The following is a 27073-nucleotide window of genomic DNA, read 5'->3' on the forward strand; positions in this document are numbered from 1 at the left end:
TTTCTTTTTGCTTATGTGGTGCTGAGGAATCGAACCCAGGGCCTTGAGCATGCAAGGCAAGTGCTCTACCACTGAGCCACCTTCCCAGCCCCAGTTTGGTTGTTTTTAAATTTGAAGATCTATCTTAATTTAGGAAATTTAACTAAAACTTAGGACACTTATTTTAACCAGAGATAAAATGTTAGGAAAAAAGTTGACCCTTTTTCTATTAAGTTCTATTCCAATTTTTAAAGCCAACTTCTCAACATTATTTTCTTAAAGTATAGTTTACTCACTTTATACGTATAGCTTCAGTCTGATTAAGTGTGACCCATCATTCTAACCATGAACACAAGTTAGAAGCTCCGGAGAGAACCCTGGTACCTCTCCCTCATGCCAAAGCAACCTGATGGTGTTTTTCGAAAATGGAAAAACTCTTAAAAGAGTTTTACCATCTTGTGTGATTAACAGAACGGTAATGTGGCTATATTCTTTCTGATAGAAAAGTGACCTGCGAGAAAAATCAATATGCTAGTATGTTTCAGAAACAAACACATTATGATTCAAAACATAATGTCTTAAGTTTTGATAGATGGGTAATTTCATATCAGTTGACTCGAGGACCCATTGTTGCTTCAGTCCTTTAGTTAAAACAAGTACAAACCAGGTGCTGGTGACTCATGCTTGTAATCCTAGCTACTCAGAGGTAGAGTGTTAGCCTTGAGCAAAAGGTTCAGGGACAGTGCCTAGGCCTAGAGTTCAAGTCTCTGGATCAGTGAGAAGGAAGGAGGGAGGAAAGAAAGGAAAAAAAGAAAGCAAGCAAGAAAGAAAGAGAAAGAAAGAGAAAAGCAAATGTATCACTTACCATTGTTGAAAATGTCCCATGTGGGAAGGCCCATTTTACCCACATTGCTAGACATTGGACAGCCCTCAGGGACATAATCGTTCTATTTAGAACCTCTACTCTAATGGTTTGAGAACAAGTAGTGTCCAAAACATCCCATCCCAGAACTTGGTAGACCTGTCCCCATCCCAGATCTGCTGAGTCAGCATTGCATTTTAACAGGTCTGGGGCCCTACCAACTACATTAGCATTTTGGGGGTGTTCAAGATTGTGTTGGAGGGGGTAACAATGCCCAATAGGAAATGGACTTGTTACCTCGCTCATGTAACTGTAACCCCTCTGTACAGTATCTTTACAATCAAACTACATATTAAAAAAAATAGAACAGCAAATAGTTCTTGTTTGCTTATTTCACAGTATAATCAAAAAAGCTTTGAAATAATAAAATACTTACCATCACCAAAAAGAAGATTAGGTTGAGTTTACGTAAATAAAATGGGCACATTTTGATGCTGCCTTTTAAGTCAGAGAAGAGTCTTAGCCTTATGGCAATCATGATCACCTCTTAGGGACTGTCTATAGCTCCAGGCCAAAAAAAAAAGAAAAGAAAAGACAGCAGCCACTCAACAGGAGGCTCCTGCCTTGTGTAGAACAAGCAGAAATGGTCTTCTGTGACCCACAATGACCATGTGTCACATGAATGAGTACAATCAAGACTGAAATGTTTAACCCAGCCTTGGCCTGTGTATTCGATAATTAATGGCTCCCAGCATTCATGGGAGAGGGTTAAGTAGGGTTGTCATCCTTACTGTGAAATCCACAAATTACCACTGACTTCTGATAAATTCTGATCTCTTTTGCCATGAAACCCCATATTAAAAACCCAAGTCATGTATATTCAGACCCCTCTCTCTCCAGATTGGGCCATGAGTTTGGTTAGATGTTGCTGCCTGCTCCTGGGGTTTTTATACAAAGTCCATGGCAGGGTAGGGAGTAGAGCCTTATCCCTCCTTTGGCCTATAAACCATAATTTTAGTAGCTGTCATAGCAGCTACTAGAAAGAAACGTAGGCAGAGCACCAATGGCTTCACATAATTAGCCAATAGTGGTGTCCCCCCCAGGCTGGCAGAGGTACTACCATCCTCAGCATGTCGTTTCCAAAGTTGTCCTGGGCATCTCCACTCCAGTCAGCTAGAAGAAGAAAACAAACTTTTGCCATACCTCCAAAATGGTAAATGGCACTTCTCTCCACATGACCTCACCTGACTGTAGAGCAAGCTGGGAGTTGTAGTCCAGCATGTGCCCAGGGGAACAGACACATGAACAATTAGAACTGTTCCCAAAAGATCTCCAAAGTTTCCTCTGATATTTACATGTGTGCCTATCTATCCATGCTCCCCATGCCCAAATCAGCCAGCAATTCAAGTGTAGCTCTGTGGCTTTGTTCATGATACTGCCTTTGTTAAGCAGAATTACTGCTCAATATCTAACCATTGTTACGTGAAATAAGGGACTGTTAAATGTTGAGAGAGGGTAGGATCAGGACCACTGGGAAGTCTAAATTTCTAATTATCTTGAAACTTAGTACTCTTAAATATCAACTACAGAATCATTACTGTTTTACGAAATAAAAATGTGCTATAGTAACATGCGCTAATTTCATATGAATGTTTCTTTTTAAGTGCTGAAGAGTTCTTCCATGATTATCTAATCCTTCACATTCTTTGTGTAGATTAAATCATAAAATTGTGACTTTAATTGTACTTAACCCAGACCAGCCTCCCCATGAGTGATTGCTTTGCTTCCTTAGGGCTTGAATGCTGTGTTTGATGTCCTGGTGATTGGCAAACTCAGTGTGCTGGAAGTCATCCAGAAGGTGCTTCGTAAGGACAAGTCATTAGAGGTGAGTTACATACACACTTTTGTCTCCATCCCAGACATAGAAAATGTCAAGTACACTAATTTAACGTGCCACGTTCCAAGTATTTCTCTTGGCTTTTTAATTTTTTTTAAAGTAGCCTTTTCATGCAGTATCAAAGTCATCCAGGCAGCATTGCTGCACATGTGAACCTGTGAGTTGAAAATCCTAAGCAACAGGGGCTTCATGTGTCCTTTCAGAATATGGGTGTGCTCAAGAACGGAGGCCTCCTCTTCCGAATGACCCTTCTCACCACTGGAGGGGCTGGTGTGCTCTATGTGCGCTGGAAAATCATGGGTACTGGCCCGCCAGCATTTACCGAGGTAGACAACCCGGCCTCGTTTGCTGACAGCATGTTGGTTAGGGTAAGTACTGAGCCTGCTGTCTTCTCAAAGCTGCCACATTCCCAGCGCCTTCCTGGTCCTCCTCACCTCCGCCCCTGCCAGCCTTACAACACCCCTGATGAATGGAGACACTTAATTCCACGCTTGTTGATAGGGTAGGATGAAGCCAACTTAGGGCATCACGAGGGTTGGTGTGAGCTCCTTGGAACTTGTCTCCTGCTATGTGTGAGGAGCTGTTTTCTGGGAAGTTGGCTCCAGGGACACCAAAGTGCAGGGGTGCTCCAGTCCCTACATAAGATGGCAGAGTATTGGTGAGTCACCTGTGCACATCTTCTTGGAGCTTTAAAAAAAATCTCTCACTCATATTTAATACCTGATAAAATGCCTGCACATCATTTCATTCACATGGATGTGTGAAGTCCCTCCTCACTGCAGGATGCAAGTTACGGTTTGCCTTTTGGAACTTTCTGGAATTGTTTTTTCTAAATACATTCAACCCATGGTTGATTGGATGTGTGGTAAGTTAAATCCAGGAATACAGAATCCACAGATTCAGAGGTCTAAATATATCCTTTCTAATGAAAGTGAAAAAGTTAGTTCTGTCTCCCATCCAGTTCCCTGTCAGTCTTTGTAAAGTACCCTTGACCTCATTGTTTGTTATAGAGGAAATTATCTATTAACATGAAATGTAACAATATTGGTGGTTTCTTGAAGAGTCTTAGCAGTGTCTAGATGCTTTATTCTCTGAGGTTTGTCCCTTTTTTCCTAAAGGCTATCAAGCCATAAATTCTTAGCTACTTTTCCCTAGAGACAAATCAAGAGGACAGCCAGGGACAAGACCCTGTTCTTAACGTTATTAACAAATGGGTAACTAACCCTGAGACCTCGGATTTCCTGGGTCAGGGGCTTTCGGCATCACCACATAAATCCATTTTGTGTTGCTTGGCCAGAAAATAGAACAGACGTATTGCGTGGGGGTAATGGCCTGGCTGTATTTTTAATGTACTAAGATCTGAATGAATTGAATAAATTGCAGGCTACAAATATATAGATAGATCCAAAATATAAATGGCAACATTTTATTTTTATGCAACTGCTGTGTCCTTGAACAGAAGCCTGTGACTGCCTCACAAATGAAGTTAAGATATATGTTCTTTCAAGTTCAGTATCAAGTAAGTGTTTGTTTTCCTTTTGACTGACAGGCCATAAACTATAATTACTACTATTCATTGAATGCCTGGCTGCTGCTGTGTCCCTGGTGGCTGTGTTTTGATTGGTCAATGGGCTGCATCCCCCTCATTAAGTCCATCGGTGACTGGCGGGTAATTGCTCTAGCAGCACTCTGGCTCTGTCTAATTGGCCTAATATGCCAAGCCCTGTGCTCTGAAGACAGCCGCAAGAGAAGGTAAGAAGCAGTGAGGAATTTTAACTTCCGCCCTGGGTCAAGGCTGATGCATTTTGCTAAATCCAGCACTGATCACTGTAACGATTTTATGGACAAAAATGTCTAAGGCCATTTGTTCCAAATACATATTAATGGTAAGGATGAGTTCCCTCTGCTCCCCACCCATGGCTGACTTCAGCTTGTTGGGAGGGTGTATGGATGGCTGCTTCCTGTCCCCCGCCCCTTCCCCTGGGAAGTAGCACTCTGGGATCCCTCTCGCTGTAGGTGGTAACGAGTAATTTATGGTCAGAACAGAGAGTGTAATTTATGTGTGTTGTGCCTGTTATTTTGTAATTCTCCTTTAAAAATAAAAAGCCCAGTGAAAGCGAGGGTGATTCCTTTTGCTGCCATTGAGTACCAAATAAGTTGCCACTCCAAAGCGACTATTCTTTCTTGACAATAAAAGATTTTTTAAAGGTTATTAAGAAAATCAAGATGTATTGTACTTATAAACTGATTTGTTGAATAGTAACTCATCTGTACACCTAAAGATCGTGAAAATATAATTTATAAAAAAGAATTGGGAAAGATGAATATGTTTCATGAAAATGAAAACTCAGATGACTAATGTGAAGCACAAGCACAGAACTAGATTAGTAATGTCTCCAAATAAATAAAGGTTTTAAGATCATCTATGTCTTAAAAAATCAGTTAGTGATTCTTAAAGTACAACAGGCTTAAGTCCCGGTCAGTTCACTACATGTGAAGTGGGATTTTTGAAATGGTGTAATTACAAGAAGGAGCCACTGAATTTGACCTAGCTATTCGTCAGTCATTTCTTTGCATCAGAGGAGACATTGGGAATGATCCACTAGTTTGAGAAATGTTTCAATGTTCAATCTTCTTTTTGTTTGACTTGGTAATGTAGCAGCAAAAAAAAGAATTTTATTTTAGATTTCATAAAATCTAAATTGCTTTACTAGTCTTCCTAGAGCTATATTTTTCCATGAAAACTACATTAAATTTGGGGCCTGTCTCCCTAATGATTTAATTCCTGTATGGTTTGAGAGATGGTTAAAAAAAGATGAACACTTGGGCGCTGGTGCTCATGCCTGGAATCCTAGCTATTCAGGAGGTTGAGATCTGAGGATCCCAATTCAAAAGCCAGCCCAGATGTGAGAGTCCATGAAATTCTTATCTCCAATTAACCACCAGAAAAAAAGCAGAGTGGAGCTGTGGCTCAAAGTGGTAGAGCAAAAGGACTCAGAAACAGCACCTAGGCCCTGAGTTCAAGCTCCATAACTGACAGAAAAGAAAGGAAGGGAGGGAGAGAGGGAAGGGAGGGAGGGAAGGGAAGGGGAAGGAAGGAAGGGAGGAAGGAAGGGAGGAAGGAAGGAAGGAAGGAAGGAAGGAGAGAAGAGAAGAGAAGAGAAGAGAAGAGAAGAGAAGAACTACCAAGATGCTGGTGTAATTTATGCCCATAATCTTACCTACTTGAGAGGCTGAGAGCTAAGGATTGTGGTTCCAAGCCATCCTAAGCAGAAGTATTTCCAATTAAACAGCAAAAGCCTGAAATGAAGGTGTGATTCATCAGCCTTGAGTGGAAAAAGCTAAGGGATAGCACCCAAGCCCTGAGTTCAAGCCCCAGTACCAGCACACATACACTCACACACACACATACAGAATATGTGAATTAATAAGGCCTCACAATATAATCATTCTGATTTTGTTAACATAAATTTATGATTTGTAAGTGTTATCCTTATGCTTGATGTTAAGAGCCTTAGTCATATTTTTATGTCTTTATGTCTTATCCCATACTGCCAGCTAAACTTTCTACGGTGACATTTTTTTGCTGATGAATCTTTTTTTTTTTTTCCAATCCTGGGGCATGAACTCCGGGCCTGGACACTATCCCTGAGCTTCATTTACTCAAGGCTAGCACTCTACCATGTGAGCCACAGCGCCACTTGTGGCTTTTTCCTGTTTATATGGTACTGAGGAATCAAACTCAGGGCTTCATGCCTGCTAGGCAAGCACTCCACCCCTAAGCCACATTCCCAGCCCCTACTCAGTGCATGGCATGAAGAAAAGTCTTTATCATTACCTTAATGTTGAGTATGACATTTTTCTTGAGAAGTGTGGAAGTAGCTATTTTGATGGAGCACTTTGCCTCTTCCAGAATCCTCACCCTGGGCCTGGGATTTCTCGTGATCCCATTTCTTCCTGCAAGTAACCTGTTCTTCCGAGTGGGCTTTGTGGTTGCAGAGCGAGTCCTCTACCTCCCCAGTGCCGGGTACTGCATGCTGCTGACTTTTGGATTTGGAGCCCTTAGCAAACACAGTAAGAAAAAGGTATCAGCCTGGAGTGGTGCCACTTCCAACCAGAACACCTCCACACAGCTCACGAGTGACGCTTGCCTTGTCTCTCTGTTCTTAAGAAACTGATCGCTGCCATCGTCCTGGGCATTTTATTCACCAACATGCTGAGATGTGTGATTCGAAGTGATGAGTGGCGGAGTGAGGACCAGCTCTTCAGAAGCGCCCTGTCCGTGTGCCCCCTCAATGCTAAGGTACCTTGGCTGCCAGATTTCTTTTATGAAGATGACTAGGGGGTATTTTAAGTCCTCCTTCTGAGTAAGAAGGAAATTTATCCTTGGACAGTATCCAGAATAGGACCATGACCAAATATTTGGGTTTTTCTTTGTCGTTAGTGTTTTTTAATGATTTTAAAGCTGTATTAGAATTGCACTTAGCCAAAATAATTCTAAAGAAACCATCAAAACCATACATTATCAACAAAACAGATGACTTCTGATAACCCATCACATTTCCAGGGTAGAATTAGACAGGCACATATGTTAACCATTTAGTGTGACTTCTCAAAACCAATGCCCTGGCTATATATAATATGAAGAGCTTTATATAATATGAAGGTTCCTATACCTGAATGGACAGGAAGTTGATTCAGGAAGTTTAAACTGCTGTTCTGTTTGCTATGAGAGAGAGACAGAGACAGAGAGGGAGAGAGAGAGAGAGAGGGAGAGAGCGAATCTCCTGGAGTTCTCTGTTGTGATTCCTTTGACCAGATTAGGTGAGGTTAGATTGGCTACATTTTAAAATTGGGAGTGTTTTTGGTGAGGGCAGTCTGATAGGTATTTATTCTACTTGTATTTTTGATGAACTTAAGCTTTTAACTCAACCAGCTGTGCCTTTTGAGCTTTCAGTGTTCTTTTCTGTAAGAAGAGGATAATGTTCCTCTTCTAAGCTTGTTGTGAGGGCTGAGTGAGTACACGTGGAGCGGGGAGGTTGCTTAAGAAATGGTAGTTTTCAGAGGTGAATTTTAAATTGGGCTTCACATGAACTAGCAAGAAGGAAATTCTGTCTGCTGAAAATGGAGGCCAAGGCATGAGGTTAGGATACTTAGTATAGTTATTATCCTTAAAGGATGACACCTCTTGGGCTGTTTGAATTGGAGCTGCACCAAGATGCTTAAATATTATCCTCCTGGGCTGAGAGTAGGAGGAGTTCTGAACTTCTGTTTCATTTTTTCATTCTGTATTTTAAGCAAAAATACGTGAGTACAAATAATAAATAGTTGACATCTCACTGAGCTGACTGAAGTGAAGGATAGCTAGAAAGGTGCTAACTCTCCATTTGTTCTTTTCTTGAATTAAACTATCTTGCTCATGTTTGCAGTTTTGTGCTAATAAGAATGTGAGAAAAACAGACATAGCAAAAAGAGTGAATTACTCTGAGCTTTTGTTCTTTGATTTGTTGAGTGATCTTTTTTTTGCTACTAAAAATAAAGTACCTGGGATTTAATTTATCTTTTTTTAATTTTTATTTATTTTTTATTGTGAAAATACTGTACAGAGGGGTTACAATTGCATGGGCAAGATAATGAGTACATTTCTTATCAAGCATTGTAGCCTCCTCCTTTGTTTCCCCTTCCCATCCCTTCCCATCCTCCTATCGCCCCCCAATCCTCCCCGCCCCCCCCCACCAAAGTTGTAAAGTTCGTTTTCGACATAACAACTTGTACTTCTCATTGTTGCAACGGGTCTACCTGTATCCTTATTTAAACAACTTGTTTTTCCCCTTCCCCTCCACAAATTATACCGACATCAAATACAGTGAAAACAGGGGTTATACTGTGGGGGAGGGACATACAAAGCAACAAAGAAATAATCTTATAAATGCGTTAGAAACAATCCCATGAAAGAAAAAACATTTGAATACATATCTTAGGGTTCATTTCCCTAACGTCACCTTATCTGACCTTTTCTGCTTGACTCAGACATATACTAGATATTGCAAATAAGGGAAACCATGGGACCTATGTTTCTTTGGGCTTGGCTTACTTCACTTAATATAATTTTTTCCAAGTCTTTCCATTTCCTAACAAATGGGGCAATGCCATTCTTTCTGATGGAGGCATAGAATTCCATTGTGTATATATACCACATTTTCTTGATCCATTCATCTACTGAGGGGCATCTGGGTTGGTTCCATATCTTAGCTATGGTAAATAATGCTGCAATAAACATAGTCATGCTGGTAGCTTTAGTATGGTCTTGTTTGTGATCATTTGGGTAAATGCCCAAAAGTGGGATTGCTGGGTCCTAGGGGAGCTCTATGTGGAGTCTTTTGAGGAACCTCCATATTACTTTCCAAAGTGGTTGAACAAGTTTACACTCCCACCAACAATGAAGTAAGGTTCCCTTCTGCCCACATCCCTGGGATTTAATTTCATACTTGCAAATAGGTACACCTTTTCATTTCACTTGAATAGCAGGAATTGCCCTATCTGTTCATATCATCTCTTATAGAGCCCTATTGCTAATTTCTACTTTCCTCCTGTTATCTTCCTATTGTAGGTTTTAGACACAAGGGTGTTTGCTTTCTTTGTTCTTCTGATGGGAGAAATTGAGAAATGGAAAGATTATATTGATATTACTTAGGTGTTTGATTTGGGTGTCTAGCTGGTGCCCTGGCACCATGTAAATGAGGAGCCTGAAACGTACTTGATGCCTGTCCGTATGTAACTTCACCCAAGTAGACTGGAAGACACAGGAGGTACAAATGGGCATGCTCTGTTTCCCTTCTTAACCTAAAGCCTACATGAAGACCTCACCTTCTAACAGATCCACTGCTAATAGTCCTTTGCCCAAAAATTTTTTACAGTGATACTATTCAACCTAAGTAAGATAGGAATTGTTTTGTGTTATATTTTCCACTATAAATTGAAGTGGCATATAATTGTTTTCTTTTTGTATAAAAAAAAAAAGCTAGGTCAAAGAAGAGATCTCATTTAGGAAAACACAGCGACAGAGAACTTACTTTTTTATATAAATGTATTTTTTTATTGTGAAAATACTGTACAGAGGGGTTACAATTACATGGGCAAGATAATGAATACATTTCTTATCAAGCATTGTAGCCTTCTCCTTTGCTTTCCCTTCCCATCCCTTCGCATCCGTCTCCCCGACCCCTGCCCCCCCTACCAAAGTTGTAAAGTTCGTTTTTCGACATAACGACTTATACATCTCATTGTTGCAATGGGTCCTCCTGTATCCCTGTTTTAACAATTTGTTTTTTCCCTTCCCTTCCACATATACCAACATCATATATAGTGAAAGCAGGGGTTATACCATGGAGGAGGGACATACAAAACAACAAAGACATAATCTTAGAAATATGTTAGAAACAATCGCATGAAAGATCTGTCTCTTTTTTTTTGTCAGTCGTGGGGCTTGAGCTCTAGGCCCTGGGAGCTGTCCCTGAGCAATTCAGCTCAAGGCTCATGCTCTACCACTTGAGCCATAGCGCCACTTCTAGTTTTCTGGTGTTTTGTTTTTTTTGTGTGTGTGTGATTAAGTGATTACATAATTTCCCAAATTTCACAGTATTGTGAGATAGTGATGCTCATTAAAAGTCACAAACTCATTCTAACTTTCCTGGAGCAAATTGTCTATCACAGTCTATATAACATATAACGGTGTACACATATACACCATACATGTGATCAGCAGCATGGGGTTATTTAGTAGCGGTTCGACCAGGTGAGTGTAAGTTCTTTGTTTATTAAGTCCTGTTACTTTTGTCGTATCACCTAACATTTTGGATTTAACATCCACTTATCAAGGAGACCATGTACCGTTTGTCTCTTTGCTCTTGGCTTACCTCACTCAACATGATTTCTTCTAGCTCCATCCATTTCCCTGCAAATGCCATTATTTTGTCATTTCTAATGGCTGCATAATATTCCATTGTGTATAGATACCACAATTTTTGGATCCATTCATCTGTGGTGGGGCATCTGGGTTGTTTCCATATCCTAGCTAGAACTTACTTTCTTATACTTGTTTCCACTTGACATGCATGGACATTCAGTTAAGCAGTTGGCACTTGGCTTTAATTTAGGCCCAAATTTACAAACTGAGACTAAAATCCTTTTTTTTTTTTTTTTGAAGCTTACAATATCAATGTAGGTACTTGCTGGTCCCTGACTTTCATTGAAATTACCTACAAAGCTTTGCATATGGCAATCACTTAACCTCAGTTATTATTGAATTGGGCTAAATAGAAATTGAACTTACTGAGACTTCTATGAGTCTGAGTAAATTTGCAATCATTTTTTCATTTTCAACGCTTAAAAATGGTTTATATATTATCAGCTCTGATAGAATTCTACCAGAATTGATGGGTGGAAATCAGAATATTACATTTCAACTCTGAATAAGAAAGGTCATATACCACCATGAATACTTAAGAGGATTTTCATGTGTTTCTTTGCATGTATTCATTACTCAGTCAAGATGGTGGTTTTCATCTGATTTTTGAGTCTTGACATATGAAACACAGAGGCTGGAGGGAAAGTTGAAAAAGCAGGCTTTTCCACTCTTTCACATATACCATCAAAACAAAAACCACTCATTCTATAAACACCAATTCAAGTGACCTCATTGGGGCAGGTTCCTCCTTTGTTGTCTTTCACAACCTTGACAACTGCTTCCTGTTCATGGAATCCCCTCTCCCAGCCCATGGGGTGAGGCTGTTTACTAGCTCGTACTTGTGGATGGTCTTCCAGGGCTGGGTTAAATTTTTTATCTCATTTCACGTTAAATACTGTAGTCAGATTTCCAGAGGGCCTTCCCTGGGCTTCCAGCCGGTGTTCTAACTGAGCGTCTAACAGAACACTGCCTGTGCTGCAGAGGGCAGTTGAACTCTGTGAGCTTTTTATGGAGAAAGCAGAATTCACCAAGCACAAAGGAAAACAGCAGGGGCTTGGGGGCAGAGGCAGCTGGAGTCATGTTCACATGAAGTAGAAGCTGTGTTTGTGTTCTGGGCACCGCGAGGGCTTCCCTTGAAGGTGGCATTCTCCAGCCTTGAATTATTTTGTGCATGAGATGGGAAGAAAGTCACACTTCCAATCTGGGGTTGGAGGGAAGCACAAAGTCAAGCCGTTTATAACACACTTTACCCAATATGCTCTCTGGCATTCACTGAGCTGCCACCAGGCTATAATTTAAGGGTGAAAATGCATATGAGGGGACAATACTATGGTCCAGGAAGTTTAAATTATACTGTGTGGTATGCAGGAGTGAGTACACATTGACATCGCCTGCGATGTCTCTGCTTGTGATTTCTTTCATCAGATTAGGTAAGTACTTTAAAATGGCCAGGGTGAAAGGACCTGTTTATGTGCTTACCATTCCAGAAATACAAGCACATCTGAGGAAGAGCTAGTGTTGTAGGGTGTAATTGTCATACAGGATGTGGTTCTATTTTCAGAGGTGATTTCTGTACAGTGTTGAGGTTAAACATTCCTAGCACTAGGCACTGGTGGCTCACACCTGTAAACGTAGCTTACTCAGGAGGCTGAGATCTGAGGGCCGTTGTTCAAAGCCAGCCCAGGCAGGAAAGACTGTTGAGACTCTTAGCTCCTGTTAACCACCAGAATACTAGAAGTGGTGCTGTGTCTCAAAGTGGTAGAGTGTTAGCCTTGAGCAAAAGAGATCAAGCACAGCACTCAGGCCCTGAGTTCAGGCTCCATGAATGACACACCAAAAAAAAAATTCCTTGAATGTGGCATTTGCTGTGTTTCAGGGTATTTATTCGTTTACTCTGACTGCCATGCCAAAATGCCAGATGGTGTGGCTTAAATAACAGAAGGCTGTTCTTCAGATTTCTGGAGGCTGGAAGTCCAATGTCACAGGTTGTTTCTGCTGAGACCCCTTCCTCTGGTGTATGTACATGGCATCTCCCTGTGTCCTCATGTGGTCTTTGCCATAGGAATCCCTGACTTCTCTGTGTGTCCACATTTCCTTCTCTAAGAAGCCCAGTGCTGGACTCCAGCAGAACACACCTGTAATCCTAGCTACTCAGAAGGCTAAGATCTGAGGATTGGGTTTGAAGCTAGCCAGGGCAGGAAAGTCCTTGAGACACTTATCTCTAATTAATCACAGAAAAAGCTGCTTGGCAAGTGGTAAAGCACTAGCCTTGAGCAAAAAGGAGCTCAGGGACAGTGCCCAGGCCCAGAGTTTAAGTCCCAGGACTGGCAAGGAAAAAAAAAAAAACAAGGACACCAGTGAGATTGAATCGAGGTCCACTCATGTGACTTCATCTTACCTTAATTATCACTTGGAAGACCCTCATAATACAACAGTTGCATTATGAGCTACTGGGGCCCCAGTCTGTGAGCTTTGAGAGACATTGTTTTGGATCCATAACACATAACTAAAGATACCCTCTACCATTAGCCTGCCTTGGAGCACCTTCAAATCTTATCCAGAAAGTCTGTCCCTTAGAATACAATCCCAAACTACAAAAAGCCAAGCTGCCATTGCTAGACACACTTCCCCCATAGGCTCAGGTGCCCAGGGACACCATAAGGCAGGGATTTGCTGGGCTTTTGCTCCCATCAGGCTCCGAGCTGCTGGCAGTCACCATCCATCTACCATTACCTGAAGACTTAGGCAGCTGGAATGTGGTGTCTGGTGAAGACCCTCTTCCAGGTTTGGGGATGGCTGTCTTTTCACTGTGTTCTCACATTGCAGAAGGAAGGAGGGAGGACTTTCCCAGAGCACTAACATCACCCTCATGATCTGATCACACCACAGACTCCACACATTATTAGAAGCTAGAATTTGAACATAAGAATGCTGGAGGGACATCAACCTCCCTCCCACAAAGGGTGTAAAGCAAAATGCTTACTGTTCCATCAGAGAAACATGTCATACAGGTAAAGACCATCGTTGGGAAAAGGGGGCAGACAGAACAGTTGTTTGTTCCTCTCACAATCATGTGAGTGTGACTCTAATGGAGTGTGTAGGAGGGGAATTTAAGGCTTAGTAATAAAAAAAACAGCCTAGTTTCATGATTTTCCAGTTTTCTCTGATGGGTTCTATTATTATTTCTTCTCCCATCATACTTTAGTGATATCTCCCTGTGTGCACTCTTTTCTTACGGGTGGGGTGTTCAAATACATGCAAGCCCTAGGCTTGCAAAGTCCTATGTGGTTTTAGCAAAAGTTCTGATGGGTGATTTTTTTTAAATTCCTTTCCCATTTGTCTTCCATTAGAAGGTGTGATTGGTGTTGGGTCTCTGAACATGGAAGTTTTATGTGTCAGTGGCAAAACTGTCATCTATATTTTCAGGTTCACTACAACATTGGCAAAAACCTGGCTGATAAAGGCAACCAGACAGCAGCCATCATATATTACCGGGAAGCAGTAAGGTACTGTGCATGTTCTAACAGAAGAAATGCCACTTGGGTGTGTGTATTATTTTCATTTTCTAGGATTCCAAACCTGTCCCTTTAAAGACCCCAAGTTTGAGATATCTTTGTCAGTTCCTAAGATAACAGCCAACTTGGTTTCTCTCTCCATTTCCAGGTTAAATCCCAAGTATGTTCATGCTATGAATAATCTTGGAAATATCTTGAAAGAAAGGAATGAACTACAAGAAGCTGAAGAGCTGCTGTCTTTGGCTGTCCAAATTCAGTAAGCCTTGTTTTTATACTAATGGCAAGGACAAAGAAGTGAGCGCCTGTGTTCAGCACTATCTAACCCTTTCTTTTTCTTTTCTTTTTTAAACATGCTTCCAGGCCAGACTTCGCTGCTGCCTGGATGAACTTAGGCATCGTGCAGAACAGCCTCAAACGGTTTGAGGCTGCAGAGCAAAGTTACCGGACAGCAATTAAGCACAGGAGGAAATACCCAGATTGTTACTACAACCTTGGGAGGCTGGTAAGGATGGGTACCCTGGGCCTGCTGAAGGAAAGGCTGGGGGAAATAAAATGACAGTCTTAAAACTTAACCAGCACACTCCATTTTATAAAGTTCTTTCACATATATTTATCTCATTTGAAGGTAGCGATTTGGTTTCTTTGTGTGTAGTGTTGAAGCTCTAATTAGTGAGCAATCCAAATTGAATTAGTCAGGCTTACGAGATCACCAAGGCAATAGGTTAAACTAAGGAATAAATTTAAATGTTTTAAATCTTTTCTGCCCTGGTAAACAGTACTCCCAGGGCTAACTTCCTGATAAACGTTAGTTTCTCTGTTTTTAAAGCACAGGTTGAATAGTAACTGAGAATGTGAGGTCTGAATCTTTTCCTCTATAGGCACATTTTTCCTGAAAAAAGGACCATGTTGGAAGTCAGGGCATTTAATTAAAGGGGCTTTGCCTTTACATACTGGAAAGAGAATAATGCATCCACAACAGCTTTATATTTGGGGCCATTGATGGAATATCTATAATGATCTGGTTGCTCTCAGTTTTCTTAACAAAGAAAATAAGAAGCACAAATGGCAAAGTTCTTTAAACAGGAATAACTGTATTTTCTCCGCAGACAACTCTTCAGTTTGGTTTCAAGAAATCATTATCTATGTCCCTAATATACTTAGATTTATTAGATGAAATTATTAAAGGAAAAACTTTCAGTTCATGTAAGTCATACTAGAATAGATGCATAGTAATATTGCATTGCTTTTCTCTTTTTTTGGTCAGTCTTAGGACTTGAACTTGGAATCCCTCACTGCTTTGGCTTGTTTTGTAGGTGGGCATTCTACTCCTTAAATCATACCAGCCTGAGTACTGGGGATTGAACTCAAGGCCTCTGACTCACCCAGCTTGGTTGCTCAGCTGACCTGCTACCACTTGAGCCACACCTCCAACCCAGCTTTTTGCTAATTATTTTGGAGATGGCATCTTGTGGGCTTTTCTCCTCAGGCTGACATCAAACTGAGATCCTCCCAATCTCAGCCTCCTGAATAGCCAAGATGATAGGAGTGAGCCACTGGCCCAAGTTAGTATGGCTTTTTTCTTTTTGTAAAGATACTGTGCAGAGGGTTACAGTAACAGAAGTAAGGTAATAGGTATATTTCCTATAGAGAATTGTTACCCCCCTCCTTTGGTTTTCCCCTACCATCCCTTCCCTCCCCAACTCCTCCCCCCACCCCGAAGTTGTAAAGTTCATTTTCAACATAGTGTCTTATATGTCTCATCAGCATGGCTGATAGAACTTTCCAAACTTAACTCGGCCTCACAAGTAGAATAAAATCCTAGTGTTCTAAAAAAAAAAAAAAATAGTCTTTCTATCCTCATTTGAAATGCCTGGAAGTCTTTGTTTCATGGAGTCCTTGTATTATCAAAACCATATGTTGTTGTATAGTATAGCCTGACCTATCATAGTATCATATAAACCTACATCAGATTTAGAGAATCAGAAGCATCAGAAAATCTATTATTTTTTTAAATAGTAATAAATGCACTGTCTCTGGCTGTGCATCTGGGAAGCATTCCTGTCTAGATACTAACAGAAAGGAAGGAAGAAGATCACATCAGAGGTAAACCGTCTGTGAGGTGAGGCCAACCTGGAAAGCTTTAGCTGCTTCAAGTTTGTGAAAGACCAGGTTCCTCTCTGACATGATGTGATGATTGAATGTCTTTCCTTCCTTTTTTTTTTTCTGTGTTGGTCCTGGGGCTTGAACTCAAAGCCGGGGCTCTGTCCCTGAGCTTTTTTGTTCAAGGCTAGCTTAGGGCTCTACACTTGAGCTACAGCTCCACTTCCATATTTTTGTTTGTTGTTTGGGGGTGCTTTTTTGGGAATAAGAGTCTCGTGGACTTTCTGATCTAGGCTGGCTTTGAACTGTGATCCTCAGATCTTAGCCCCCTGGGTAATTAAGATTATAGGCATGAGCCACCAGCACCCAGCTTTGAATATCTCTGCTCTTAATATCAGTGTTTGTGGGCATAGTTGTCATGATTTTGTGAGTTGTGGAAATAGAATTCTATGAATGAAGGAAACAAGATGACAAAAGAGACACATGTTAATGAATGATGAAGACTGACTTTGCCCAAAGCCATTTAAGTGGGCATAATACTTTGTTTAAAGATTTTAAAGTAAAGTGACTTTTCATGTCTTTTTAAAAAATACAGAACATGTTTTAATTGTGAGTACTATAGGAAGATACCATCTCTGTGATTACTAAATGGGGGACAGAGAGAACAGTTATTTTCTCCTGGCCACCAATGGCAAGATTGTCAGAAGAGGTAAATGGGAAGTGGCTGGTCTCACTGAAGAAACAATTTGGGAATGGACCCACAGAGGAGGCTTCAACAGAATAGATTTGTTTCAGCAAAATCTGAATCAACAGAAGTAATCATAAAACAATTAGATCAAGTGTCTCTACTCCCCACACACACACACCTCCAGTCTTAGGCACTTTAATGGACTTGATTTAATGATTATGCTAAGATACATTCCTAACTGTGGAGTTTCCCAAGAAATTGGCAGGCATTTAAAAGAACTGGGGAATTGAGAATGATTTACCTCATAAGGTGTCCTCAAAGCTAAGAGGGCGATTTGAGGGGAGGTGCATGCAGGAAGCTGCAGGTGCAATGAGATGCAAATGAGGCCTCTGGCTCACCTGTAGAAGTGGGGAGTCCCTGCTGAGCTCAGTTCTGGGGAAGTTAGCTACTGCACCACTTGTCAACATCCCTTACTGCAGGGTGATAGTGGAGCTGGGTGCTTGGCACAGTATATGGAGATACAATGCTTCACCTGTCTGCAGCTCCTTGGTGTTTATTGTTGTTCCCTTTCAGACTTCCTATGCTTTATCAGGATGGCAGCAAGGTGACCGACCCCAGGAAACAGTGAGAGGTTTGAACAGGGAGATGGGTGGATAATATTCCATTCATTGCACTTCAGCTTTCTTTAGAGCCACTGGGCCTTGTATGCATTTCTGTTTTCTTTTGCATCTCAGAATTTTATGCCTGTGATCTCACGAAGTTAAGTAGGAGCACTGAGTGGAGGAGAGGGGCGTATGTATTAACTGAATAGATGTGCTGATGCTGCATGCTGCTGTTTCTATTTAGTGTCTATTAAACTAGTGAGCGACAGATATTAGGGTCAATGTCCCTGTGAGTTCTTCTTTTATTCCTAATTTTTTTTCCAAATGGATGTAACTGCTTTCAAGTTACTGTTTGCAGAGTGAGTGAGTCGATCTGTAGCCTTCTGCTTCAAAGCACCGCCTCAGCCTTTGCTAGTAAGCTGCCTGTCACAGCAGTTCCTGGGTTCTTGAAAATAGAGAATCTATGCTAAATGAGCCTCTTATTATAAGAGTTACAGCCAAAGAATGCAGCACAGGATGTAAACTTCAAGGAGCACAGAATGTAAACTTCCGGCTCTTATCGGGTGCCCTAGTGCTGGGATTCATTACACTTTCACTGGAGATCATCTGTAGCACGGAAGTGATGGAGACCTCGGGATGTTTACTAATTGCACTACCCTGAAATGGCGTTCCTGCCATGGCTTCCACTCACCGTCCTGCTTGCTTAAGGCTTTTACTCTCCACTGTGGTTTAATTGTCCAGCTTTTGCCCACTTGACAGCTTAAAAGCATTAAGACTTTAATCTTTAACAGCTCAACCCATCCATTTATATATTGGAAAATAAGGGGAACTTAATAACTTCAAGGTGTATTTGTTAGAAGTCTGATTTTTTTTTTGTAACAGGCAGGAGAGTTTTGTTTTGATTTCTGGATCATGATAAGAAGGGAATAATTCAGTTCTCTTGTGGAATAGGAAATTAGGAAAAGCTGGATTCTTTGGGGTCTATTGCTCATTCTAGAGAGCTTTATAATAGGGATCTGAGGTAATGCAGGAGACAGTTCGCTATGCAGGGGCTGGTTGTATCAGAACGTGCTCACAGGAAGAGAACACACAAAATATTCCAAGTACAGAAGGTTTAACACAGGATCGGTCAGGCAATCATTAGATAGTTGAAAGAAGGAAATGGAAAGGTAATAGTAGTTCAGAGACAGATAAGAAAAGGTAGGTTTGGGGGAATAAATGGGATAAAAGGGGGCTATCAGAATGGAAGAACTCAAAGCCAGGTGCTGGTGGCTCACGCCTGTAATCCTAGCTACTCAGGAAGCTGAAATCTGAGGATCATGGTTCAAAGCCAGCCCAGGCAGGAAAGTCCATGAGACTCTTATTTCCAATAAACCACTAGAAAACCAGAAGTGGCTCTGTGGCTCAAGCGGTGGAGTGTTCACCTTGAGTGAGGGATAGCTCCCAAGCCCAGAGTTTAAGCCCCATGACCGATACACACAAAAAAAGAAAAAAGGAAGAACCCAGCAGAAGCTGCTACTGAAGTCACAAAGGACAGTTCTCTATTTCCAACTTTGGATCAGGAGGCAGACATGGCCACTTCCATGGCTGCCAGGGGAAAGGAGGAGAAATTTAGAATTGGGGAAGAGGACTGCCCCTCTGATGTTTGTAACACCTATTGGCAGAAACTTAACAAGGAGCCAAATGGTCCCAGTGCCTGGAAAATATATATAGTTTTCAGATCCTCAGCTCCAGCATTCAAGAGCAGAGTGTAGAAGGATGGATAAAGGACTAATTGTGAATATCTATATCCTACCCTTCTACTTCCAGCCTGGTAGTTCTTGCTAGATCACCATTGTTCTGTCTGGTGGTTATGTTGATTGTCCTAGGTGTCAACATGAATTTGTTCAAGTGATTCACATGCCTAATGCTGAGACATCCAATAGCAAGAGATGATTCATTAAGCATCCCAAATTATTATAATATATATAAATATGTAATATATACAAGTTCAAATATTTTGAACTTTTTTTATTATTTTCTAATGATTTTAAAGAGTGAAATCTTAGAACCTCATTGTCTGACTTGTGGAAAATTCTGACAAATGGATATTTATAAATGTTTCCATGGTTCATTGTTACCAATTTTCTGTGCATCATGGAGCAAGTCAAAAGGCTTTCATTCTATAATGAAAGAGGCACTTGACACTAAGGAAGGAAATCACCTTAAGCTCTGTTCTTTGTCATTGTTTGAACTCAGTTCTGTACAGTCGAGGGCTCACGTGCTAGAGAGCATCATTCTCTTCCTCTGTGGTTTTCAGTGACTAATGCTGACTGAGAGGCAGATAATTGAGGTTCAATGAAAATTCCTCTTAAAAGAAAGCAACAAATGATTCCTTCCTGAGGGAGGCAGGTAGGTTCCAGATGGCCAGCAGGTTTTGCATGACCATATGAGTCTATTCTAAGGAGTTAACTTACAAAAGTATGCCTTTTGTTCTTGTATTTTTATATTAGGTTTAGGTGTGACAGGAGGGCACTCCTACACGATTCTTCATTCTTTACTAGGTGACTTGGACACATAAAATTCTTGTTTACTATTCTAAATAATACTTAGTGGAAAATGGACTTTATGGAGTTTCTCTAGAAAAAGAATAGTGAGCAGAGGTTTGTTGTTGTTGTTATTGGGATTTTTGTTTTGTGGAGGGAGGAGGAAGGGTTAATGGGGCTAGACAATGCCTGTAAGCTTTTTTATTTAAGGCTGGTGATCTACCACTTGGCCACAGCTTCACTTTCTGGCTTTTTGCTGGAGATAAGAGTAGGTCTTTCCTGCTTTGGCTGACTTTGAACCTTGATCCTCACTTCTCAGCCTCCTAGGTCACTAGGATTACAGGTGTGAAACCACCTCATTATTTATGTAACTCTGTACATCACCTTTACAATTAAAAAATTAATTAAATAACCTTTAAAAATGAAAAAAGAAACTACCATGGCACTGGCAGACCACCTGGTTCTAATCCTTGATCTTCACTTTCTAAATTTGTGGCTCTGAGAAAGTGGTTAATTTCTCTGTGCCTTTAGTTGCTCCATTTGTGAAATGAGGCAAACAATACCTACTTCATTGGGGTTGTTTTGAAAAGTAAATTGGTTGATAAGGAAAAATCAGAAGCTTCATGGAGGTGAGGTAGTTGTGTGTTTGGGGTGTTGGGTTGAGTTCGTTGGCGGTCTCAGAAGAAGAACAGGAGAACTGGACTATTGATTTGGGGCGTTTGTTTTCAGTATGCTGATCTGAACCGTCACGCAGACGCTCTGAATGCATGGAGAAATGCAACCGTGCTGAAGCCAGAGCACAGCCTGGCCTGGAACAACATGATCATCCTCCTGGACAACACAGGTGCAGTAGGAGGTTGGAGCGGAGGACCCGGCTCACAGCACGGCTCTGTCTATGCAGGAACTCTAGCTTAGGGTACCCTCCCCCTCACCCCAGATTTAAAAAGATAAGGTTAAATACTTGTATTACAAAATGCCTCTTCAATCATTTCCTTTGATATAAAGAAATATGAACTTGAAGGAAAATGAAATTCCACTTAATATTGACATCACATCATGGGAAGAAGTGTGTAACTGCTGCATTTATGTATGCTGAAGCTGCCATCCAGCCACACCTCCGTGCGGATCCAGAGGCCAGACCAGCTTCTGGGTTTCTGGAGCGCATGGACTCCCGGCAGGTGACACCCTCAAGTCTACACTAATTTGAGATAACGGTGCTAATGACTTGAGATCACATTTCTTAGCCTACAGTGAGCTAGAGCCAACAAAGAAGGAGTTGTTCTGCTCTTCTTGGTTTTTTTTTTTTTTTTTTTTTATGGTGCTGGTGATCCATCAGTGCCAGGGCCTTGCCAGGGCCTTGCACTTACTAGGCAAATGCTCTACCACTGAAATACATCCCAAGTACTCCGCTTTAAAGAAAAAAGCCAGACATCCTTTAAGAAATGATGGACTAGGTGCAGTGGTCCATGCCAGTAATCATTGCCCCCTAGGAGGCTGAGATCTGAGGATCACAGTTCAAAGCCAGCCCTGCGTAAAGTCTGTAAGACTCTTATCTCCAGTTAACTGCCAAAAAAAGCCAGAAATGGAGATGTGGTTCAAATGGTAGAGCACCAGCCTTGATTTAAAAAAGAGACAGTGCCCAGGCCCTGAGTTCAAGCCCTAGTACTGTTTCAAAAAAAATGGAGTTGATTTGGCAGAATTTAAAGCTAACAAGCTATCTAAACAGTGTAGGAAAAGATAATTATTTCTAAGAAACATACAGAACATGTACTTCCACATGAAAAACATTCAGAAGTTAGTATTACTGCGCTCCTGTTATTTTGCAGACTTGTTTTCTTCTGGAGTCTGGAGAAAATGAAAACTTGGTTTCATGTGGTTTTACTGAATTTAATCAAAAGTTGTTTGTATATTGTGTCAGAATTGTGCTGACTTGCAGCGATTCTACCACACAAGGTTTCACACATTTTACATGGATTTTTCTTAAGTAGTTTATTCCTAATCATAATGCATGTGAGCCCTGTTAATTATAGAAAAAGAAAAAAAAAACACAAGTATAACACGAACATTTTTCTCCTTTTTTTTCCCTCCTAGGTAATTTAGCTCAAGCAGAAGCTGTTGGAAGAGAGGCCCTGGAATTAATACCTAACGATCATGCTCTTATGTTCTCCTTGGCAAACGTGCTGGGGAAATCCCAGAAATACAAGGTGCGTGGACTCCAGGCTGACGGGAGCCATCAGCGTTCCTTCTGCCCAGTTGAATTCAGAATTGGGCCAGAATCAGGGCAACAGTGCTAAGGCACTGGCCGTGCTCTCCAGAGAAGTTGCCCAAAAGATGCACTCTGAGGTTGCAGGTCAGACCCAAGGCCTAAGGGAGTAAGTGATCAATACCATCACGGATGTCTAGTCTCTCTGTTCATAAGTCTTTGTTGGTATAATTCTCTGTGAGAGAAAGACACGGCATATGTTTGTGCCTGCTTAAAACAGATTGTCAGGGAATTTAGTAACTTCCCTGTACATTTTTAGCATTTTCTTGCTTTTGCTCCAGAGATGGCTTTTGGAAGTGCTCAGTGTTATTTTATTTGGATCTCCCTGAGCTGAGGGAAGTTTTGGGGGTTTCTTCCTAAAGACCCTCGCGCCACGGTGGCCCATGCCAGTCGGGTCTCCCTTGCTTCAGGGTGCAGCTTCTAGAACCAGGTACTGACTTTTCTCCCACACCACGTTCTATGACACAGCAGAACCCAGGACTTGCCCGGCTTCCACTCCACAGCATGGCTTCTTCCTCTGATGGGACAGAAAACACTCCATGAGTCAGCGTGCAGTCAGCTCCTCTCTGTGCGGGGTGGATTTTTTTTTTCAAATTTTTATAAAACACAATTTATTCCTGAACATTTATTCTAGAAAGTTTTGAAGAAAAAATTTAGTAGAGTGATTTTAAACCATTAATTGTAAAACAGGTTTGGCTTTTTAAGCTGGTTTTTTAATTCTCACGTAAAGGTGATGTGGAGAAGAGTTATGGAGACGCACGTCAGCGGCCGGGGCCGAGACCCATTCGGGGCCTGGTCCAACATGTCACGTGTGTCTAAGATACTTCACAAAACAAAGTATTACCTAAACTTCCTGTAGGTGGAAAATGCATGTGCAGAAAAGGCATCACACTCGGGGGGCCACACTACTGTGTCCTGCCCATACTCGCTCACCCCCAGGCCCTCTCACACCCCCAAACCTGCTCACTCCCCTAAACTCTTGTTTCCCCACCCAGACCTTTCTTCTTCCACCCTCACAACCCAAGGTGTGCATCACACCCTCCCACTCCATTCCTGCACCCTCACCCACCCAAGGACGGTGGCCATGGGCAGGGGATGGTCAGATCAATGCATAATGGAAGTGTCAAGAATCATTTGGGGCCTGTGGCTCACGCCCATAATCCTACCTGCTCAGGAGGCTGAGATCTGAGAATCACAGTTCAAAGCCAGTCCAGGCAGGAAAGTGTGTGAGACTCTTATCTCCAATAAACCACCAGAAAACCGGAAGTGGCACTGTGGCTCAAGTGGTAGAGTGCTCGCCTTGAGCTGAAGAGCTGAGGGACAGCTCCCAAGCCCAGAGTTCAGGCTCAGCCCTCCCCCTTCCCCCGACTGACAAACAAAACAAGGGTCATTTGGACGCTGCAGATGGTGGTGGTCTACACCACAGGCCTGGCAGAGGCCACGGCTGCAAAGCCCTGTGCGTGGGGTTGCATCTGCCCCAGCTGCTGCCCCAGGTCGTGGAGGCCAAGGCTGAAGGCACCGGCCCAACCCCAGCTCCCTCTTCCCATCCCCCACACCCTGTGCTCCACTTGCTCAAAACCTCCGTCCTGGGGTGTAGGCCGAGCCACGCGTTTCCAGCCCTTCCTGGTGGCTAGTGCACGTGTCCAGCCTGCCCTGGTAGCCAGCATGTGTGTCCAGCCCTCCCCAGTGGTCAGTGTGGGTGTCTAGCCCTCCCTGGTGGCCAGTGTGCGTGTCCAACCCTCCAGCAGACAAGAGTTCAGTGACCCAAAAGCAAGAATGTGAAGCGCAGGAAAGGCGCAGGCCTCGTACAACCATCGCTTTTGCTTCTTGTTCATGTTCTTTCTGCCATATATGTCTCTTTTTGTCTTTTAGGAATCTGAAGCTCTGTTCCTCAAGGCAATCAAGGCAAATCCTAACACTGCGAGTTACCATGGTAATTTGGGTAAGGAAAGTTTTCCATGTGACTGTCATGGGCTGTGTGTCACCGGAAGGAAGTGGGCACACTTGTGTGCCTTCAGTGTGGGGAGAGGAAGCCTAGAAACAACACTGAGTTCTCCTGTGTTACCCAGTTATAGACTGTGGTTGTGTTCTTGACACCTGGAAGATGGTGAGACGATAGTTACGTTTATACACTGTCATTTCCTGAGCAGGACAACTCCAGCCCCACCCCCTGAATGTGTCAGAACTCAGACCCAGTGATGTTAAGCTGAGAGGTACTTTGCAAGTTTCTCATCTATCTCCTGCTCCTTACTTCCAGAGCTGTCTCTTTCTTATGCAGCCCTGGCTTACTTATCCGGAGGTGAAAGGCACATTTGTCATTGTGTTCCCCAGAGTTCCTTTCTTTCACTCATAACTTCAGAATTAGGATCCTCTGAATTCTGTAAATCTAACTCGCTAGTAACTACAATATTGTCCTGGCTTATTTTTTCTAGGCAAGCGCTCTGTCATCTGAGCCCTGGTACTTTTTTTTTCCCTAGTTTGTTATTAACATAAGGTTTTACTCTGGGGCCTGGCTGGTTCCCAGCCTTCAGTCCTCCTTTCTCTGCTTTCTGGCTTGCCCAACATTTGTCACCATTCACCCAGAAACCCTCATCACAAAATTCAACGAAAGCATCCATATTTGTTCTCCAGTCCAGATACACAGTTAGTTTTCTTACAAAATCTTTGTGACCATCAGGCTTACCATACAGGGAATTACGTTTGTTTTAACCATCATGCTATGGTCAGATCTTGTTAGAACCATTATTCCCAACTGGCAACACACAAGCTATTACTGTGCCAGAAGGTAGAGCATAGGGAAGTCTTTATTTAAAATAAAAAGCTGGCTCCTTTTCTTTAGAAATAGGGTGAAAGGCCAGACTTCTGGGTAGCCAGAGCTCTCTCATAGCAGAACCCAAAGCCCCACCCCACCCACCCACCTGCCTGCCTGGCCCTGAGACTTCGATGCACTCTTGCTTTTACTCCCTTCTGTAACAAGTTGCCCAAAGCAGAGATGTTCCCCTAGTATTAGGAAGCCCTGGGCATGAGGGGCAAGAACCCCCAGGGCGCGTGACTACAATAAAGTCGACTGGTACAGACAATATTTTTTTAAGCAATGATATGTGAAAACTCTTTGTAAAGGTCCTGTCACAGTTCTTTGTACAAGTTATTCAGAAGCACCTCCAGTGAGATCCATTGTCTGCCGTTTCAGCTGTGCTGTATCACCGCTGGGGACATCTCCACTCGGCCAAGAAACACTATGAAATCTCCTTGCAGCTTGACCCCTCGGCCGCAGGCACCAGGGAGAATTACAGTCTGCTACGAAGAAAGCTAGAACAAATGCAGAAGAAGGATGTCTGATCTTTTTCTTTTGTGTTTTGAGTTTCTGCATGCATGAAGCATATCGGTTATGTGGTTATGTTTAACCATTTAAGATTCTCAGACATGTTTATTTTACTCTTTTTTTATAAAAACAAAGATATGCAAAAAAAAAAAGATTTTAGCACCAGCAATATACTCTTGAATGCTTGATAACGGTTTTTGCATCAAAATGGTATTTTTTCAGACAACTCAAATTAATTCTAAAATCCCAAAAATGAAAGCTTTTTTTAACTAAATGGAAAACGAGAAAAAAAATTACCTTGAGTAACTCTGACTATCCTTAAGCCTGCATTTGGGATGTGAACTTTGTGACCAGGAGGTGACAGATGCCTGCAACCTATGTAAATAGCAAATGTGTCTGTATATTAGCATATTTATTTACTGACAAGAAAGAGTAAAATGTTTGGTTTTTAATCTCTTTTCACACCAGTGTACCAGGTACTCTGTTTATAAGGAAATATTTATTTGTATTTTTATGTGTTGAGTAGGGCAGATAATTGAATCAGAAATTGAAATTTTTTGGGGGGGGTCCAGTCATGGGGCCTGAACTCTGGGCCTGGGCACTGTCCCTCAGCTCTTCAGCTCAAGGCTAGCACTCTAGCACTTGAGCCACAGCACCATTTCCGGCTTTTTTTCTTTTTGCTTATGTGATGCTGAGGAATTGAACCCAGGGCCTCAGGCATGCAAGGCAAGTACTCTACCACTAAGCCACCTTCCCAGCCCCAGAAATTGAAATTTTTTTGACACCTGGTGTATCTCTTCACTTTTTCTTCCATGGGAGGAAAGAGACTTTTGTAAGTTTTTTTGAATGTGTTCTACTCTTACAGTTTCATAACATAGGTAATGATAGAATGTTCCGTCGATGCCTGGATGAGCATGGGCATTTCTCTTACACCCTTGCTACACTCATCTGTATGTGTTGTGTTTTCTTTGACTGTGAATCTGTCACCCATTTTCCTAAATGGAACTACTCACAGCTGTCCATCCAGGAAAGGTGAGAGGTGAATTTTCTCTCAGAACATGTCATATTTTGGGACTTGGAGGTATTTTTAAGAATTGGGTTGGTTTTTCTTTTTTTTTTCCCAGTTGGATTTGGTTCAATAATTGTATCTACCTGTTTGGTTTGGTTTTCCCCTATATGCTGTTGACGTATGCAATGTCTACGATTTCTTATGTAGTAAAAGTATTGTACAAACTGCCTTGACAATGTCACATTGCTTCCTAATGGCTGTTGTTCACGACAGTGGAGGTTTTATCCCCCTTCCCCTCAGTGTCTGGAGTGACCACGAAGGCTCTTTCCCGGGTTGAGGGGTCCG

At 42.0% G+C, this 27073-nt stretch overlaps 1 protein-coding gene across 1 annotated transcript in view; it reads left to right on the plus strand.

Annotated features, from left to right (window-relative positions):
- Tmtc4 (transmembrane and tetratricopeptide repeat containing 4) overlaps positions 1–26272 on the plus strand; it is a 53356-nt gene extending 27084 nt beyond the window's left edge. The window contains exons 7-18 of the mRNA XM_013022958.1: positions 2634–2726; positions 2942–3106; positions 4288–4490; positions 6652–6823; positions 6910–7041; positions 14131–14210; positions 14368–14475; positions 14580–14721; positions 20864–20978; positions 22226–22338; positions 24270–24339; positions 25588–26272. Of these exons, the coding sequence (XP_012878412.1) occupies positions 2634–2726; positions 2942–3106; positions 4288–4490; positions 6652–6823; positions 6910–7041; positions 14131–14210; positions 14368–14475; positions 14580–14721; positions 20864–20978; positions 22226–22338; positions 24270–24339; positions 25588–25736 (1542 nt within the window). The 3' untranslated portion in view covers positions 25737–26272. The remainder of the gene's footprint in view (positions 1–2633; positions 2727–2941; positions 3107–4287; positions 4491–6651; positions 6824–6909; positions 7042–14130; positions 14211–14367; positions 14476–14579; positions 14722–20863; positions 20979–22225; positions 22339–24269; positions 24340–25587) is intronic.
- Positions 26273–27073: the final 801 nt, after the last annotated feature.

The sequence above is a fragment of the Dipodomys ordii genome, unplaced genomic scaffold (assembly GCF_000151885.1).
Source record: "Dipodomys ordii isolate 6190 unplaced genomic scaffold, Dord_2.0 Scaffold65, whole genome shotgun sequence".
Classification (NCBI taxonomy): Eukaryota; Metazoa; Chordata; class Mammalia; order Rodentia; family Heteromyidae; genus Dipodomys; species Dipodomys ordii.